This window comes from Nicotiana sylvestris, chromosome 1, assembly GCF_000393655.2.
Source record: "Nicotiana sylvestris chromosome 1, ASM39365v2, whole genome shotgun sequence".
NCBI classification, from domain to species: Eukaryota; Viridiplantae; Streptophyta; class Magnoliopsida; order Solanales; family Solanaceae; genus Nicotiana; species Nicotiana sylvestris.
The window spans coordinates 143,256,931-143,272,299 of NC_091057.1; the positions used below are offsets into that span (position 1 = coordinate 143,256,931).

Consider the following 15,369-nt stretch of genomic DNA (forward strand, 5'->3'; position numbering starts at 1 on the left):
TTTTTTTACGTAACAACAATACCAATTTATCGTACTCCATAGTAAGCGGCAATTTAACATGACATTGTGAAGGTGAGCTATACCTCACAGAGTTATTCTCCAACACAACCTCCCCCCCCCCCCCCCCAATATAGTGAAACCCTTATTTTTGCCACTTCAGACATTGTAAAAAAATGATTGATAAGAAGAAGAGAGAAGTATGAACGTAAGTTTGAAGTAAAGTATTGAATGAATTTTCATAAATTTGAAACGCCTTTAAATAAGGCAAGTCCGACGTTGGGGTGTAGAATTTTTCTATGTAAAATGCAGTACAATACAACGTTTTATGTATTGAATTATTGTTATGTCAGTTCATTGTGGGACCAAAAACCAAAGTAAAAAGCAGTATAATAATACGTTTCAGTATAAAACGCAGTATAATTTTCTTAGTAAAACGCAATATAGTACTGCAAATTACAAAAAATAATTAAGTAAAACGCAGTACTATACTGTGTTTTACTTTAACGGCTAAATTTTCGTTAAAGTAATTGGCAGTATAGTACTGCATTTTACTCATTTATGTAACTTTTTTTTTAAGTAGTAGAAAAGTATTTTTTGTCCAAAAAATCATCAAAAAAGTTTCGGACTCTACTAATCCAAGCATCAAAGAAGTGAGCTCAGGAAATGCTTGGACAGGGCAATTTTTATAAGGTAGTACATAACTTAAGCGAAAGTTTGAGTTAAAACACCTATACACAAGACGTACACCAAAAAGTGGAAAACCTACCAAAAAGATATGTTTTTTTATTACACATGACACCCACTCTTCGACATAACGAGGAGCCTCATGGGTGCACCAAGAAAAAAGGATAAGAGGCTATCAATGATGCAAAATCAATTTCTACCCCTTCAACAAGTCTCATATTTCTCGCCAACAACCCACATGAGTGCTAGTGGACTAACTTCCCACGCCTTACGTCTTCATCTCCATCTTCCAGTTGAACATTTCTTACAGTAACCGGCATCACCAGAGATATACCAAACAATCCCATAATTACCTATATAGCACTAACAAACATAAGTAATCTCCCTCTTCCTCAAATTCTCAGCCGTCAAAATCATCCCTCTTGTGGCTAACCAGGTAATAAAAAGGCACACATTTCTCGATATGTTAGGGATCCAAACTTAGATGTACTGAGATGTAAGGAGAAGCTACCTCCTCCTAGTCAAAAGATTCTCATAACATAAGTTAACAGAAAACCCTCCAAGGTTCCCAAACCTCCAATATAGTGGCAGTCATGTGATGTGCTTTGTTTGTGAAGTAATTCAATGCGGCTTTGAAATTCTGACAACTTCCAATCTTGCAATTCCATCCTATAGCCTCCGGATTCGTTGAACTGTTACCTCCTGCTGGCAAGTTCTGCAAATGTTTAGAAAAGCAAGCCTCAAAATGTTAACCCCACACCGCCAGTGCCCCAAAAAACGTAACCCCCACCCCCCAAAACCCAAGAGACACATTAGCACTAAACTATTCTCACCCCCTCAAAATATTCCTCCACAACCCACTCCCACAATGCTCGTAAAGAACATAACCGTGAGGGATTGTCAATAAAACACTTGATACAACTCATCTCCTCATGGATAAATGACGATGGCGCTTAAAGTTCTGTTTTCCTCGAGCCCTGTGGATAAAATCAGTGTCACCAGCTGGGGCAGAACGTTTCTTCATGAGCTCTTTTCGCACTTGAGCAATTGGAGCAGATCTGCAAGTTCCTTTATTTGTTTTAACTTGTCGGAACTCAGCAATAAAGTTTCGATTTGAGCTTGATTGACTCGAGTTTGACATCTGACATTGAAGTTTTTCGATCTGTTCTTGAAGTTGAGAAAGTGAATATTCCGACTGAAGACCACGATCCACAATATGTCTAACTGCATTTCTTAGTGCATTTATTTCATAATTTATAGCCTTCATCTGCGAAAAAGATAGATCAAACTTGATTTTGGATTTCAGAAGAAATGATCATGAAGTTATTTGCCAAAGAGGAAGAGAACACTACATACTTGGGCTCGATGAGAACTATTTCCAGCATGAAGTATTTTCTTGGCAATCTCTTCTGAGTGTCTTACATAATCCCTCAGGAGCATCACTGGTGAAACCAAGTTAACAAGATCAAACTCATAGACATAAGTAAATGCCACCATCCACTGCTTTTTATTTATAAGATTTTGGACGAAGCCTGTAACTCAAAAAATACAAAAAAAAAGGGGGAAAGAAAATATCAGTCAGATAAATCCAAAGGTTGTTCAGTCTTTGGTTATATTCAGTAAAAACGAAGTGAGTAGTGTAAAATGTTCCCTGTCAACTGAAGTTACAAGAGTCAGATGAAAACATCAGCTACAGTAACAACTTAATTTTTTGTTCAAATATCGGGTCACAGATATAGAGATTGCACGTTAAAGGAACAAGAATTTTAGCCAATGCTGATGATGTAAAATATCAAACCACACCCTCAAAATAACTCAGCTGAATGCATTTTCTAGTTATATTGTACATCAAAAGATTTGGAAAAATCACAGAATAAACGAAAAGTAAACAAAGGTTTATCAGCTCCAAAAATTCTCACCAACTTTATTCTGAGAAATGAGATCAGAACTCCTCTTCAAAAATGCCAAAGAGATACAATTCAAAAGACTAGGATGCTATTCAAGCATTCAATCACTAGGTACCTTTTCTTTCAGCAAATAACATAAAACACCTATGCTTCACAATCAAACTAGTCAGGGTCGCCATATAAATCCTCACTATCCATGTCACTCTATTTAAACTCGTCTTAAACAATATTTAACAATTGAAGTTCATTGACACTAGATGTTCTCTATCTTTTCTACTGACATACAAATCCTAACAAGATAAACTCCTAATATTGGACCTAAAGTAAGCGTAATAATAATACGAAGCCTTAATCACAACTAATTGGTATTGCTATATGGATCTTTTCTTTCATTATACTCCATTTTCCACTAAGTTCGGATGGATCCGAAGAGATTATAGGTCTTTCGAGATAAACCTCTTTCTGTGTGATTTAAGGTCTACCTTGTTCCCTTAACACCTTCAATCACCATGGTTACACATCTGCAGACCAGTACATCTCAAGATCTACATAGGATATGACTAAATTATCTCAAGCGAACTTCTCTTATTTTATCCACTGTGTGTGCTACTTTCACCTTTTGTCAAATGTGGTTGTGCAACCTTTTATGATTGTTGATTCATCCTAAATCGATTAGTTTTAAGCTAGCAGTCAACCTGTCTCAAGTCTGCTGCTTTATAAACTATGTGAGAAGGCTCTCATAGATAGGGTTATTTCGGCTAATAGCATAGACCTATCGAATGTCAAGATCACGGTCGCCAAGGAGTAATTCCATATGTTCCTTGGAAGAAGTAAAACCAATTTCTACAACAGGAAAAAATCATCAAAAAATGAATGCTACTCATAGAATGTCTGATCAAATTGTAGTATGCATAATATAAAACAACAAGATGAATCCTACAAATTCAGTCCCCTCAAAGGACAATAACAGGATCTAAATAATCAATTAAAAAGGCAATAATATTATAAAATAGGAAGCAAAATTCCATCATAAATGAGAAATGAACACATCTAGAAATGTGTGACCCTTCATATGACAAGCAGCAGTGCAGCACATTATTCATATTAGGAGGTGACTGTGTGTGTACACAGGCAAGTACATTTCAAAGTGAAACAAACAATAGAAAGAGAGAGGAACATACATCGGATCTTATCTGTCAACCCAAGGATTTTGAACAAAGTAACAACACTTTCAGTTGGTTGAACTTTCTCCAAAAGACCAAAAAGTGCATCTGAATGGAAAGAGTCTATTATTTTATAAATAGCTAAAAGCTGCACAAATGCCAAGAACTCGGATGTATTTAGCTGGGACCCGATCAATGTAGAATACCAATCAACTGCAAATGCAATAGCCCCCGCTTTAACATGAGGTTTAATTTCTGGAGAAGTTTCTCTCAGCTGGTCCAACAGATCAGAGAAGCTCCGCATAACTGATGGGAAGTTTTCACACCTCCCTAATTTTGTGGGATGACAACTCCGGAAAGCATCCAGTACAAGCAAAGCAGGATCTGATGTACGAAGTAAACTTGAGGCACAATTGCAGATTACATCATGTCCTTCGCATTTCATATCCATGTTGTTGCAAACAGATTCATCTGTATAGCCTTGAGCCTTGTGTCTCTTCGATTCTTCTATAGAAGGAAGATCATCACTTACTGGAAAGCCAATATTAACACAAACTCTAGGAAAAAATTTGACAATACCATCTACAAAATTCTTAGATTTGATTACTTACTTGAAGTATTATTTGAAATACCAAGGGCGTGACAGATTTCAGATGTATTCACATGCGGTGATACCTTGTGATACAAACTCTCAAGTTCATCTTTATCGAAGGCAGAAGCCAATCTGTAGCTACCTACAAGAAGAAGAAAACCCAAGATTGCCAAATGGTTTTCCATTTCACCCATCATCTTTGCTTTCCAGGCAAATGCAAGCTTGCTAGCTTCTAATTTAGCCTCTGGTTTAATCTCCGGCGAAAGTTCCATGAACTGTTCTAATAAAAGGATGCAACTCTGCCTGATAATATTACGATTAAATTCAATCTCTTCTTTCTGATAGTCTGGAGGATAAAACCCTACCAGTGCTTCCAACACAAGCATCCCCGAGTCCAGCGACATTTGAAGAGCACTAAAGACTTCACTGCGCAACAACTTGTGCTCCTTCAAATGTTTGTTTAAGAAATTCTGCAAATCCTCTCCACTCATGTTCATAAGGATAATGGCCATGGAATTGGAATGACCTAAAGTGCACGAGGGGGTTCTAGCAGAGAATGATGCGGAATTGAGGGCCTTGGTGCCTGTGGGACTAGATGGATTAGTAGAGCCCATCTGATTCACATTCGCTTGCTCTTGCGTTTTAGCCTCATAAATGACACATAATGCAGCTTGATCTTCCTTCTGCCTTGTAAGCACTTCTATACATTCTTCAAGGTGTTCTATCGGATATTTAAACTGAAGTTTGTAATTCAGAATACATCTGATAACAGCTCTAATAGAAGCAACCTGTTGTTCAATGGCCTCAATCTATTTGCAAAATGTCAAATTAAACATTATAAAAATGAGTCTTAAAGGAGGGGGTTAGAACATTGGCAACAGAAGTGGCATAATACCTTTTCTTCGAATGAGCAGGTCTCTTTCTGGCAAACATTCATATAATTACGTTCAACATATTCCACGTAATTTTTCAGAATGGCTGTGGGTGGGAACTGGTCCACAAGTTCAAATGCATAAGCATATCTAATAGCTTCAAGATGTTGTCGCTGGGTTAGAAGATTCTGGACAAAACCTGTAATCAGAACGAGTAGGTTGTTTTAGTTCGAAACAAACTTTCCCAAAGAATGCAAGGGCAGTGCTGCAGATCTTGCTGAGGAGAAAAAAATAAATTAACTGCTGGATTTTGAGGTGTGTAGCTATCGGGAAAAGGAGGAGTGGTTGCTAAAACATGAACAAGTGCACAATCTTTTCATCTTTATTTTGACAAGTCCACATCTAGATCCATTACTCTTATACACATGTGGCATACATTCAAAGTTTGAATATAGCCCCATCAACAACATCATACCCAGTATAATCCCACAAGTGGGATCTGGGGAGGGTAGTGTATACGCAGACCTCCCCTTCGAAGACCCTCAGCTCAAGGACAAAATGAGAAGGATTGAATATAGCCCCATATCTACGTGAAATAAGGTACTTATAGTTGGTAAGAAAGAATTAATACTTCTAAATAATCGTCTTTATAGAAATAGACACAGTTTCTAACATCAAGAGACAAGGAAGCTTTCAAGATAGTGCAAGAGCTAAGAAATTCAAGTAATTCTAGGCAAAGAGATCATTAATGAGATGATATAAACTAATCTTTTGTTCAGCTGAAAAGTTGCAATTGCTTTACTTAAGGGTGATTCTGCGTTTCTAAGCCATATCTAGGTTACATATGAAACTGGAGTAATTTTGTTGTGTCCATTCAACATAGTGCCAAAATATACAGAAGCTGGCAGAAATGATGGGGTGCAAGATAGGACAATTTCCTACTATATACTTGGGGTTGCCTTGGGAACTATGTTTAAATCAGTTAAGGTTTGGCAGGGAGGAGTAGAAAAGTTTAAGAGAAGGCTGGACACTTGGCAGTTTGCAGACAGAGTAATATAATTATCCGATGCTGACAGAATTCTCACCTATCGCATGTCAATATTTCCAAACTCTAAAAAAGTTCATAAGCAATTGGACAAAATCAGAAGAAAATATTTATATGAAGGGAATTGCACCCAAAACAAGTTTCATCAGGTGATATGGGAGAGGGTTATGCTGCCAAAGAAGGAGGGAGGGATGGAAATCAGATTTTAGCAATAAATAATAAAAGTCCACTTATGCAAAAAGGAAAATGTAATTAGACTCTACGAATAAATCTTTTTCGTTTTTCAACTTTTATGTAATCATAAAAAAATAAAATAAAAATTAAAAAGAAAAGGAAGAGAGTTGGGTAAGGTCATGTCCTCGGGGGGGAGGGTGGGGGTAAGGGTGCTTCCAGGCTGAGTTAGGTATTGAAACATATATACCTTGACGGGGGAGTCTATAGAGTTCGCGAAGAATTCTCCATAAGAGGAAGATCGATATAGCTTGTCTCTAAGAGACAAGATGGGTGGGAGATAAGGCACGGGATGTAGACGGGATTATATTTTGGTACTCTGGTCGCGTGGGGCCAAGAATGGGGTAGGCATTTTGGTTGATAGGGATCTTCGGGAGCTAGTGGTGGAGGATAGGAGGGTGAGCGACAGGTTGATGAGTATTAAGCTAGTCGTTGGGCGTTTTACTTTACATGTGATTAGTGCATACGCACCCCAAGTGGACTTAGACGAGTAGGTTAAAGAGGCGCTTCTGGGAGGACTTCCATGAGGTTGTGCGTGGTATCCCGCTCACTGAGAAGCTTTTCATAACAGGAGATTTCAATGGCCACATTGCGGAGGCATTTGAAGGTTACGATGACGTGCATGGAGGCTTTGGTTTCGGAGTTAGGAACGGAGGAGGAACTTCGTTGTTGAATTTTGCAAAGGCGTTTGATTTGGTGATAGCTAACTCGAGTTTCCTGAAGGAGGAATATTTGGTTACTTTCCAAAGTTCGGCAGCCAAGACTCAAATTGACTATTCAGAAAATCTGATAAAAGTCTGTGTGTGCACGGACTTCAAGGTCATCTTGAGTGAGAACCTCACGACCCAGCATAGGCTCCTGGTCATGGATTTGGAGATTAATCAAGTAGGGAGCTATGACTCTGGAGTTGAGGGATAAGTTGTTGGCTATGGGGGCATGGAAGCGTAGTGGGATGCGAGTGATATGTAGACCGCGACTGCGAATTGCATTAGGGAGTCTGCTAGGGAGGTATTGGGGGTCTCGAAGGGTCCATCTGGTGGCCGCAAAAGGGACTGGTGGTGGAGCACTGAGGTCCAAGGTAAAGTGGAAGCCAAGAAAGCAACTTATTTGAAGCTGTTGGAGAGTGTGGACGAGGAGGATAAGAGGACGAACAAGGAGCAGTATAAGGTGGCCAAGAAGGAAGCTAAGTTAGCAATTACTGCGGCTAAGACTGTAGCGTTTGAGCGTCTGTATGAAGAACTTGGAGGCAAGGGAGGGGACAAGAAGCTGTACAGGCTAGCCAAGGTTCGAGAAAGGAAGGCCTGCGATCTGGACCAAGTGAAGTGCATCAAGGATGAGAAAGGTAGAGTGTTGTTGGACGACGCACTTATTCGACATAGATGGCAGACCTAAAAAAGCTATTCACCTTATTAGGAGGTTCATGAAGCAATATAGAGAGAAAGAGGGATTAACATATGGTGTTCATCGACTTAGAGAAGGCTTACGATAAAGTGTCGCGGAAGGTGTTGTGGAGATGTTTGGAGGCTAGAGGCATTCTTGTTGCATACATAAGGGTTGTTAAGGACATGTACGTTGCCGCTAAGACTCGGGCTAGCACAGTGAGAGGGGACTCGAAACACTTCCCGGTTATGATGGGGTTGCATCAAGGGTCAACCCTCAGCCCATTTCTGTTTGCCCTAGCGATCGACGCACTGACGCGTCACATTCTACAAAGGTGTCATGGTGCATGTTATTTGCAGATGATATTGTAATGATTGACGAGACGCGATGTGGTGTTAACGAGAGATTAAAGATTTGGAGACAGACCCTGGAGTCTAAAGGTTTCAAGTTGAGCAGGACCAAAATAGAATACTTGGAGTGCAAGTTCAGTGGCACGACTTGGGAAGTGGACGTGAGGCTTGATTCACAAGTCATCCCTTTGAGAGAAAGTTTCAAGTACCTTGGGTCTATTATACGAGGGAATGAGGAGATCGACAAGAATGTCACACACCGAATTGGGACGGGGTGGATGAAATAGAGGCTCGCTTTCAGTGTTTTGTGTGATAAGAATGTGTCACCAAAAGTTAAAGGTAAGTTCTATAAAGCAGTAGTCAGACCCACTATGTTGTATGAGGAGTAGTGTTGGCCAGTCAAAAACACTCATGTCCAGAAGATGAAGATAGCTGAAAGGAGGATGCTGAGATGGATGTGCGGGCATACCAGGTTAGATAGAATTAAAAATGAAATTATCCGGGACAAGGTGGGTGTGGCCCATGTGGAGGACAAGATGCGGGAAGCGAGACTTAGATAGTTTAGGCGTGTGAAGAGAAGATGCATTGATGCTCCGGTGAGGAGGTGTGAAAAGCTGGCATTGGAGGGCCAACGGAAAGGTAGAGACAAGTCAAAAAAGTATTGGGGAGAGGTGATTAGGCAAGATATGGTGTTGTTCCAGCTTACCAAAGACATGACCATGGATAGGAAAGTGTGGAAGTTGAGAATAAAGGTAAAGGGTTAGGTAACCGAGTGTAATCCTTGTTTGTAACAGTGGCTTTGACACACCACTTAAATGTCTTTTGAGTATTTTTTTATTCCTAAATTTCTGTTACTACTTGTTGTTTCTTCGGTTTTCTACTTGCATTACCTAGTGTTAGTTTTGTATTTTCGCTTCGGTTGTCAGATCGATTTGCTTGTTATTGCCTCTCCCATTTCCCTTACTGAGCTGAGGGGCTATCGGAAACAGCTTCTATGCCTTCTTAAAGGCAGGATAAGGTCTGCATACACTCTACCCTCCGCAAATCCTACTTCTGGGACTATACTGGCTATGTTGTTATAATTTTTATGTAATCAGGACCTTGTACAAAATGCATATGACATTATCAACCTGATGCACGATTTGTATAGTTTTTTCACAAGCACAATCTTTGTGATGTTTTGATTCCAATAGATTCTTACTCTTATCAAAGAAACCTAAAAGCCTTCTTATGATATGGCTATGGAGATATGGCGATGAACAAGGAGCACGCTGGAAGGAAATTATCAAAGCAAAGCATGTTGAGCGATGTCACTGGATCACTAAAGTGAATTCAGCATCATATGGTATTGGAGCCTGGAAGCATATTAGCAAAACTATGGCAGGAATCGTTTCTGATGTGTCTTTGAAGTGGTAGATGGATGCTAATAAATAGTTAAATACCAACATACTTACCAGGTAAGTTCTGTTTCATACCAAGAGAACCACATAATTCTGCAAATTTGTCATGCTTAGCAACAATCTCCAGCAGGATCATAAGATAATCTACCTTAAAGGAAGAAACCAAATTGTACGCAGCCAAAAGATACAAGAACCCCAAGATCTCGTGTTGGTTCCCTTTTGTCACCTTCATCTTAACCCTCCAATCCCTTGCAATATTTCTTGCTACTCCCCTCACAAAATCCTGAATATCTGGGGAAACCCTAATTAACTGCTCTAACAGCAGAATGCAGCTCCGTCGGGCAACACTGCCCTCAAACTCTGTTTCTCCCTTTCTCAAATGGGGAGGATAGAAACCTTCCATTGCATCAAGAACCAGTTGTGCAGGGTCAGGAGACATCTGAAGAGCCTTAAAAACTTCGTCAGACATCAAATCCAGCACCTTCTCATGCTCATTTAAGAATATCTGCAAACTCTTTCCATCCATTATCACAACAAAACTTGTAACAGTAGAATTACCTACAATAGCATTGACCCTGTCCAGTGCTACTTCTTCCGCAGGCTCTGACTTTATGTGCGCATTAGGAATAGCATTCAACTGCTTCTCTTTCTCTCCGAGCTCTTTACACCTATCCTCAAAATGTTTCTCCCTTGATTCAAGCTCTTCTAATCTATCCTTAACACTTTCCTCTCCAAGTATAACTTCTTTCATGCGTTGCTCAAAAAGTCCCTGCTCTACCAGGAATATTTTCTTTTCTGATTGAAAGTCCTCATAGTTTTTTTTTTGCAAATTCCTCTAGTGAATCCAGTTTCTTCTCCTTTGAATTAAGTTCTTCAAACCGCTGTTTATATGCTTCTTGAATAGAATCAAGCTCTCTCTCCCTCAAATTGAGTCTCTCATTGAATGACTTCAAGTGTTCCTCGTGGAGTTCAAGTTTCTTCTTCATTACATCATGAAATTTCTCCTTGTGCTCAAGTTCCTTCTTCATTGAGGACAAGAAGACCTCCTTAGATTCAAGTTGCTTCCTAAGAGCAATCAAGTTATCTGCTTCAGCTTTGAATTCCTTCTTCACCGACTCCAATTCATTCTCCTTCTCCCTCAGCTCCTTTTTCACAAAATCCATGTTTTTTTCCTTTTCTTTAAGTTCCTTCATCACAATATCTAAGTTATTTTCCTCCAATCCCAACTCTTTCTTCATATTATCCAACATATTTTCTTTAACAGAAAGTTCCTTCTTCACCACATCCACGTTAATTTCCTCCTCCCTTAGCTCCTTTTTAACAAAATCTAATTCTTTTTCCTTCTCTTTAAGTTCCTTCATCACAATATTTAAGTTACTTCCCTTCAATTGCAGTTCTTTCTTCATACTATCCAACATGTTTTCCTTATAAGTAAGTTCCTTCTTCAAAGAATCCAAGTTAATCTCCTTCTCCCTTAGTTCCTTTTTTGCATAATCCAATTTTTTTTCATTTTCTCTAAGTTCCTTCTCCAAATAGTCTAAGTTACTTTCCTTCACTCTTAATACTTTCTTCACACCTTCCAACCTGTTTTCCCTAACAGCAAGTTCCTTGTTCACAGATTCCACGTTATTTTCCTTTTCTCCAAGTTCTTTCTTCAAAATCTCCAATTTACTTTCCTTAACTCTTACTTCTTTCTGCATACTATCCAACCTATTTTCCTTGACAGCAAGTTCCTTGTTCATAGATTCCAAGTTATTTTCCTTTTCTCTAAGTTCTTTCTTCATTATCCCCAATTTACTTTCCTTCACTCTTACTTCTTTCATCACACCATCCAACCTACTTTCCTTAACAGCAAGAGCCTTCTTCAGAGGTTCCAAGTTATTTTCATTCTCCCTTAGTTCCTTTTTCACATAATCCAAGTTATTCTCCTTCACCCTCAGTTCTTTCTTCACATTATCCAACATACATTCCTTTATCACCAGCTCTTTATTTAAAGATTCCAACCCCATTTCCCTATCCTCAAGTTCCTTCTTCATGGACTGCAAATTATGTTCCTTGACTTTAATTTCTTCCATCTTTTCAGCCAATTCTTGATCTTTCAACTCAAGGGCATGTGTTTCATGGTGAATCCAACTCTGAATCCTATTCAAATTCTTCTCTTTCAACCTAATTTCAATTAATTTTTCCTCCACATCGCCTGTTTGTTTCCGCTCGAATTTAACCTCATCCCAAAGCCTTTCCACCACCTTCTCCTGATCATTCAGCTTCTCCTCCCTTAACTTCACAGTCTCAGCAAACCCTTTTCGTGCCAAACTCAAATCCTTCCACTTCGACTCCAATTCCTCCTCTTTCCTCTCAACTTCTTCGCGTTTTCGTTCAACTGATTCCCTAATAGCATTGAGTTCCTTCAAGCTCTCCGCCACTGATTCTTGAACTGATCCTAAATGCATTTCCTTGGATTCCATCTCATTGAAGCATTCCTTCAAACACTTGCTGGATAAATCTAAGTCCTTCTCAAAAGTTCCCCATTCCGAAATTAACTTAAATATTTTTTGACTTAACTCCACCGTCTTCTTCTCGTTGTTATGCAATGCTTCCGATATCTTTTCCAGTACACCCATATTGCTTCACCAACATACATACAAACAAAAAAAAGACAGATATTTAACAGTTAATACAGTACAGAGAGGAGAAAACCTCAGAATTTAGTCAATAATAACAGTTAACAAGAGTGCCGAAACAGAGAATTTTGTTTGAAAACTGATATTTTGGAAGCAGGAAAACTCCTATGGGAAGTTAAAAATTACAGTAGAAGGGTTGGTAGAGAACACAAAAACAAAACGGAACTGGAAAAGGGGAAAGGAAGTTTCCGCTTCTAATCTAAAAGGGAGAAGAGATGCATACGGATTCCGGCTGTTTTGACGATTGAATGACGTGGGTCCATCTGCCTTACTTTTCGCTTTCTTCTATTTTCCTTTTTGTGTGTTTTTTTTTTTTAATTCCTCGTCAAAATAGTACTATCTAGTTTAGAAGTCGGTCGATGTATCTTTAGCTCATCTGTTTTGAATTTTGATCTATATATGATACTCTTTATATTTTAAAACATTACACACTATTGCACTAATATTAGTATTATTTCTGTAACTCGTAAAACTCGTTTGATTTGATATTAGAAGAAATAGGTATGCTATAAATTTTAATATTGCTTTATCTAGTGTTTAATTTGTATTTTAAATTTTGAATATAAAATATTTATGTACCTAATTTAATAAGGGCGAAAATCATTTACATTCCCCAAGTTTACTCTAAGGGGTCATTTGGTAAGATTCATCAGATAAGCTAATGCATGCATTAGCTTTGTGTATTAATAATACATTGTTTGGTAGACATTTTGAACCTATGCATTAGTTATACATCCTATTTGGTATTATCTTATGCATCACTAATGCATAGAAAATAAGGGGTCGTTTGGTAGGGTGCATAAGAATAATACTGAATAGGGCGTATTAGTAGTGTTGGTATTAGTTATGATTGCATTAGTTATGTTGGTATTAGTTATGCTGACATATTTCTTATCCATTGTTTGGTTTGATGTATTAAAGCATTGCACAGTTTCTAAAAGAATTGTTTGTTTATAAAAATGCCCTCAAAACTAGTCCACTCTAACTTTTTAAAAAAAACATATATTGAGAAATGTTTTTATATGAAAAAGTTAAAAAAAATATTTTATTTGTCTACCTATATTGTAAAATAAAATTAAATATTTATTTATAAAAAAAGAAATATGTTAAGTATTTATTTATTTACTAGGGATATAATTTTATTTTTCGCTATTTGGATTATTTTGAACTTGCATTAATATACTAACTAGTATATTTTAATCAAGCATAAATTTTGAAGGACAATTTTGTCTTTAACTAAGCTAATGCATGCATTAAAACCCATTGCATTGCTAATACCATTATTTTCTATGCATTAGTTATGCATAGGATAATACCAAATAGGATGTATAACTAATGCTTGCATAACTAATGTATAAGTTCAAAATGTCTACCAAACAATGTATTATTAATACACAAAGTTAATGCATGCATTAGTTTATCCAATGCATCCTACCAAACGACCCCAATAGTATTAGCAATGCAATGAGTTTTAATGCATGCATTCGCTTAGTTAAAGACAAAATTGTTCTTCAAAATTTATGCTTGATTAAAATATGCTAGTTAGCATATTAATGCAAGTTCAAAATAATCCAAATAGTGAGAAATAAAATTATATCCCTAGCAAATAAATAAATACTTAGCATATTTCCTTTTTTATAAATAAATATTTAATTTTATTTTACGATATAGGTAGACAAATAAAATATTTTTCTTAAAAACTTTTTCATATAAAAATATTTCTCAACATATATTTCTTTTAAAAAATTAGAGTGTGGACTAGTTTTGAGGGTATTTTTGTAAACAAATAATTCTTTTAGTAATTGTGCAATGCTTTAATACATCAAACCAAACAATTGATAAGAAATATGTCAGCATAACTAATACCAGTATAACTAATGCAAGCAAAACTAATACCAGCATTACTAATACACCCTATTCAGCATTATTCTTATGCACACTATCAAACGACCCCTAAGAATCAAACTCATCCTTTAACTTTGAACAATTGTCATTTTCATTCTTTCATCCTACACAATGTTTATTTTACCCTTGACATTTTCAACTCCCCATATATGTAATATTTTTTTATATTATTTAAATATTTTTTGATGCAGGTATTTATTCATATTTTTTAAAAAAAAAATATCTTACTATATATTTAATCTAATCTCACTAACAATATAAATAAAATAATCATATTATAAATTTATTACAAAATATATTGCTACTTTATTATTATTATTTTAATATTATGTATATTAAAATGCAAATAATGTATGTCGGTGTGTGTAATTTTAAGTTCCACTATTTTTATTATTCTCTATGTGTATATAAATTTTAGAGTTCTAATTATTATTACTAGATTTTTAAAAAGAAATATAATTAAAGTTCATGTAAAGTGTAAATAATAATTTTTGCAAATTTATTATAACATTTACCTCTATTTTTCGTCCATTATATTTTGATTACATGCATTGTATATTATAAAATGTTCACTCTCTTTTATTCTCAATTTTATAAATTGATTGAGTTTTGATTGCTATTACGAGTAAATTATTTATTGTAATTTTTATTTTTCTCATTTATTTCACTAATGAACATCATTAACTCATTATGCTTGACTACTACTTCTTATTTTTTTGGTTTCCAAAATATTTTTAAAATTTATCTATAGGTAAGTCAATAACATAAATTAAAATAAGAAAATATCATTATATATAAGAATTAAAATAAGTGATAAAAATTGTAGAGGTTAAAATAGGCATTTTAAGAAGTCACCTTTGATATGAGGAGCAAAATGACAATTATTCAAAGTTGAAGGATGAAGAAATGATAGTAGCTCTATGTTTTATAGGCTTTATCATATTCAATCGGAAGAGTTTGGGTAATAATTTCAAAGTGACTCTCGACGGGAGAATCCAAGCTATTCAGGAAGAATCACAACAATTTTCTAATCCTAACGATGTAGTTCCTCCGGGGTCAGAAGTGCATTACGAGTCGGACCAATCTGCGAATCGAGCGAGCCGACTGTTATCCCCGTCTAACTCAATTATTCGACTGTATGGCTATTGTGATTGCGAGA

At 36.7% G+C, this 15,369-nt stretch overlaps 2 protein-coding genes across 5 annotated transcripts; both read right to left on the reverse strand.

The window, feature by feature from the left end:
- Positions 1–656: 656 nt before the first annotated feature.
- LOC104228919 (FRIGIDA-like protein 5) lies at positions 657–10,375 on the reverse strand. 4 transcript variants are annotated; one of them, XR_011405886.1, is made up of 7 exons: positions 9,679–10,375; positions 5,242–5,417; positions 4,366–5,155; positions 3,773–4,261; positions 2,041–2,216; positions 1,518–1,951; positions 657–1,399 (listed from the first exon to the last, which is right to left on the reverse strand). XR_011405886.1 is itself a non-coding variant. In XM_070168609.1 (6 exons), the coding sequence occupies exons 1-6, from the start codon at positions 10,373–10,375 to the stop codon at positions 1,607–1,609; spliced, it is 2,652 nt and encodes an 883-aa protein (XP_070024710.1). In that variant the 3' UTR covers positions 657–1,606. The 4 variants fall into 4 exon arrangements, 3 of the variants coding, with proteins under 3 accessions (XP_070024710.1, XP_009779775.1, XP_009779774.1); XM_070168609.1 differs by having other exon boundaries at positions 657–1,951; positions 4,366–5,134; XM_009781473.2 differs by having other exon boundaries at positions 657–1,951; positions 3,773–4,258.
- A 58-nt stretch (positions 10,376–10,433) lies between these two features.
- On the reverse strand, positions 10,434–12,717 carry LOC104228918 (spindle pole body component 110-like). Its single transcript, XM_070168612.1, has 2 exons — positions 12,529–12,717; positions 10,434–12,249 (listed from the first exon to the last, which is right to left on the reverse strand). The coding sequence occupies exon 2, from the start codon at positions 12,243–12,245 to the stop codon at positions 10,434–10,436; it is 1,812 nt and encodes a 603-aa protein (XP_070024713.1). The 5' UTR covers positions 12,246–12,249; positions 12,529–12,717.
- Positions 12,718–15,369: the final 2,652 nt, after the last annotated feature.

Bases quoted from the DNA above. Each gene is read 5' to 3' on its own strand.
- LOC104228919 (XM_009781472.2), bottom strand. From the start codon at position 10,375: ATGAAAGAAGTTATACTTGGAGAGGAAAGTGTTAAGGATAGATTAGAA. The intron at 5,156-5,241 runs GTATTATGCCAC...TTTTGCAAATAG, and splicing joins CCTGCTCATTCGAAGAAAAG to ATTGAGGCCATTGAACAACA. The intron at 4,262-4,365 runs GTAAGTAATCAA...TTCCTTCTATAG, and splicing joins TATTTCAAATAATACTTCAA to AAGAATCGAAGAGACACAAG.
- LOC104228918 (XM_070168612.1), bottom strand. From the start codon at position 12,245: ATGGGTGTACTGGAAAAGATATCGGAAGCATTGCATAACAACGAGAAG.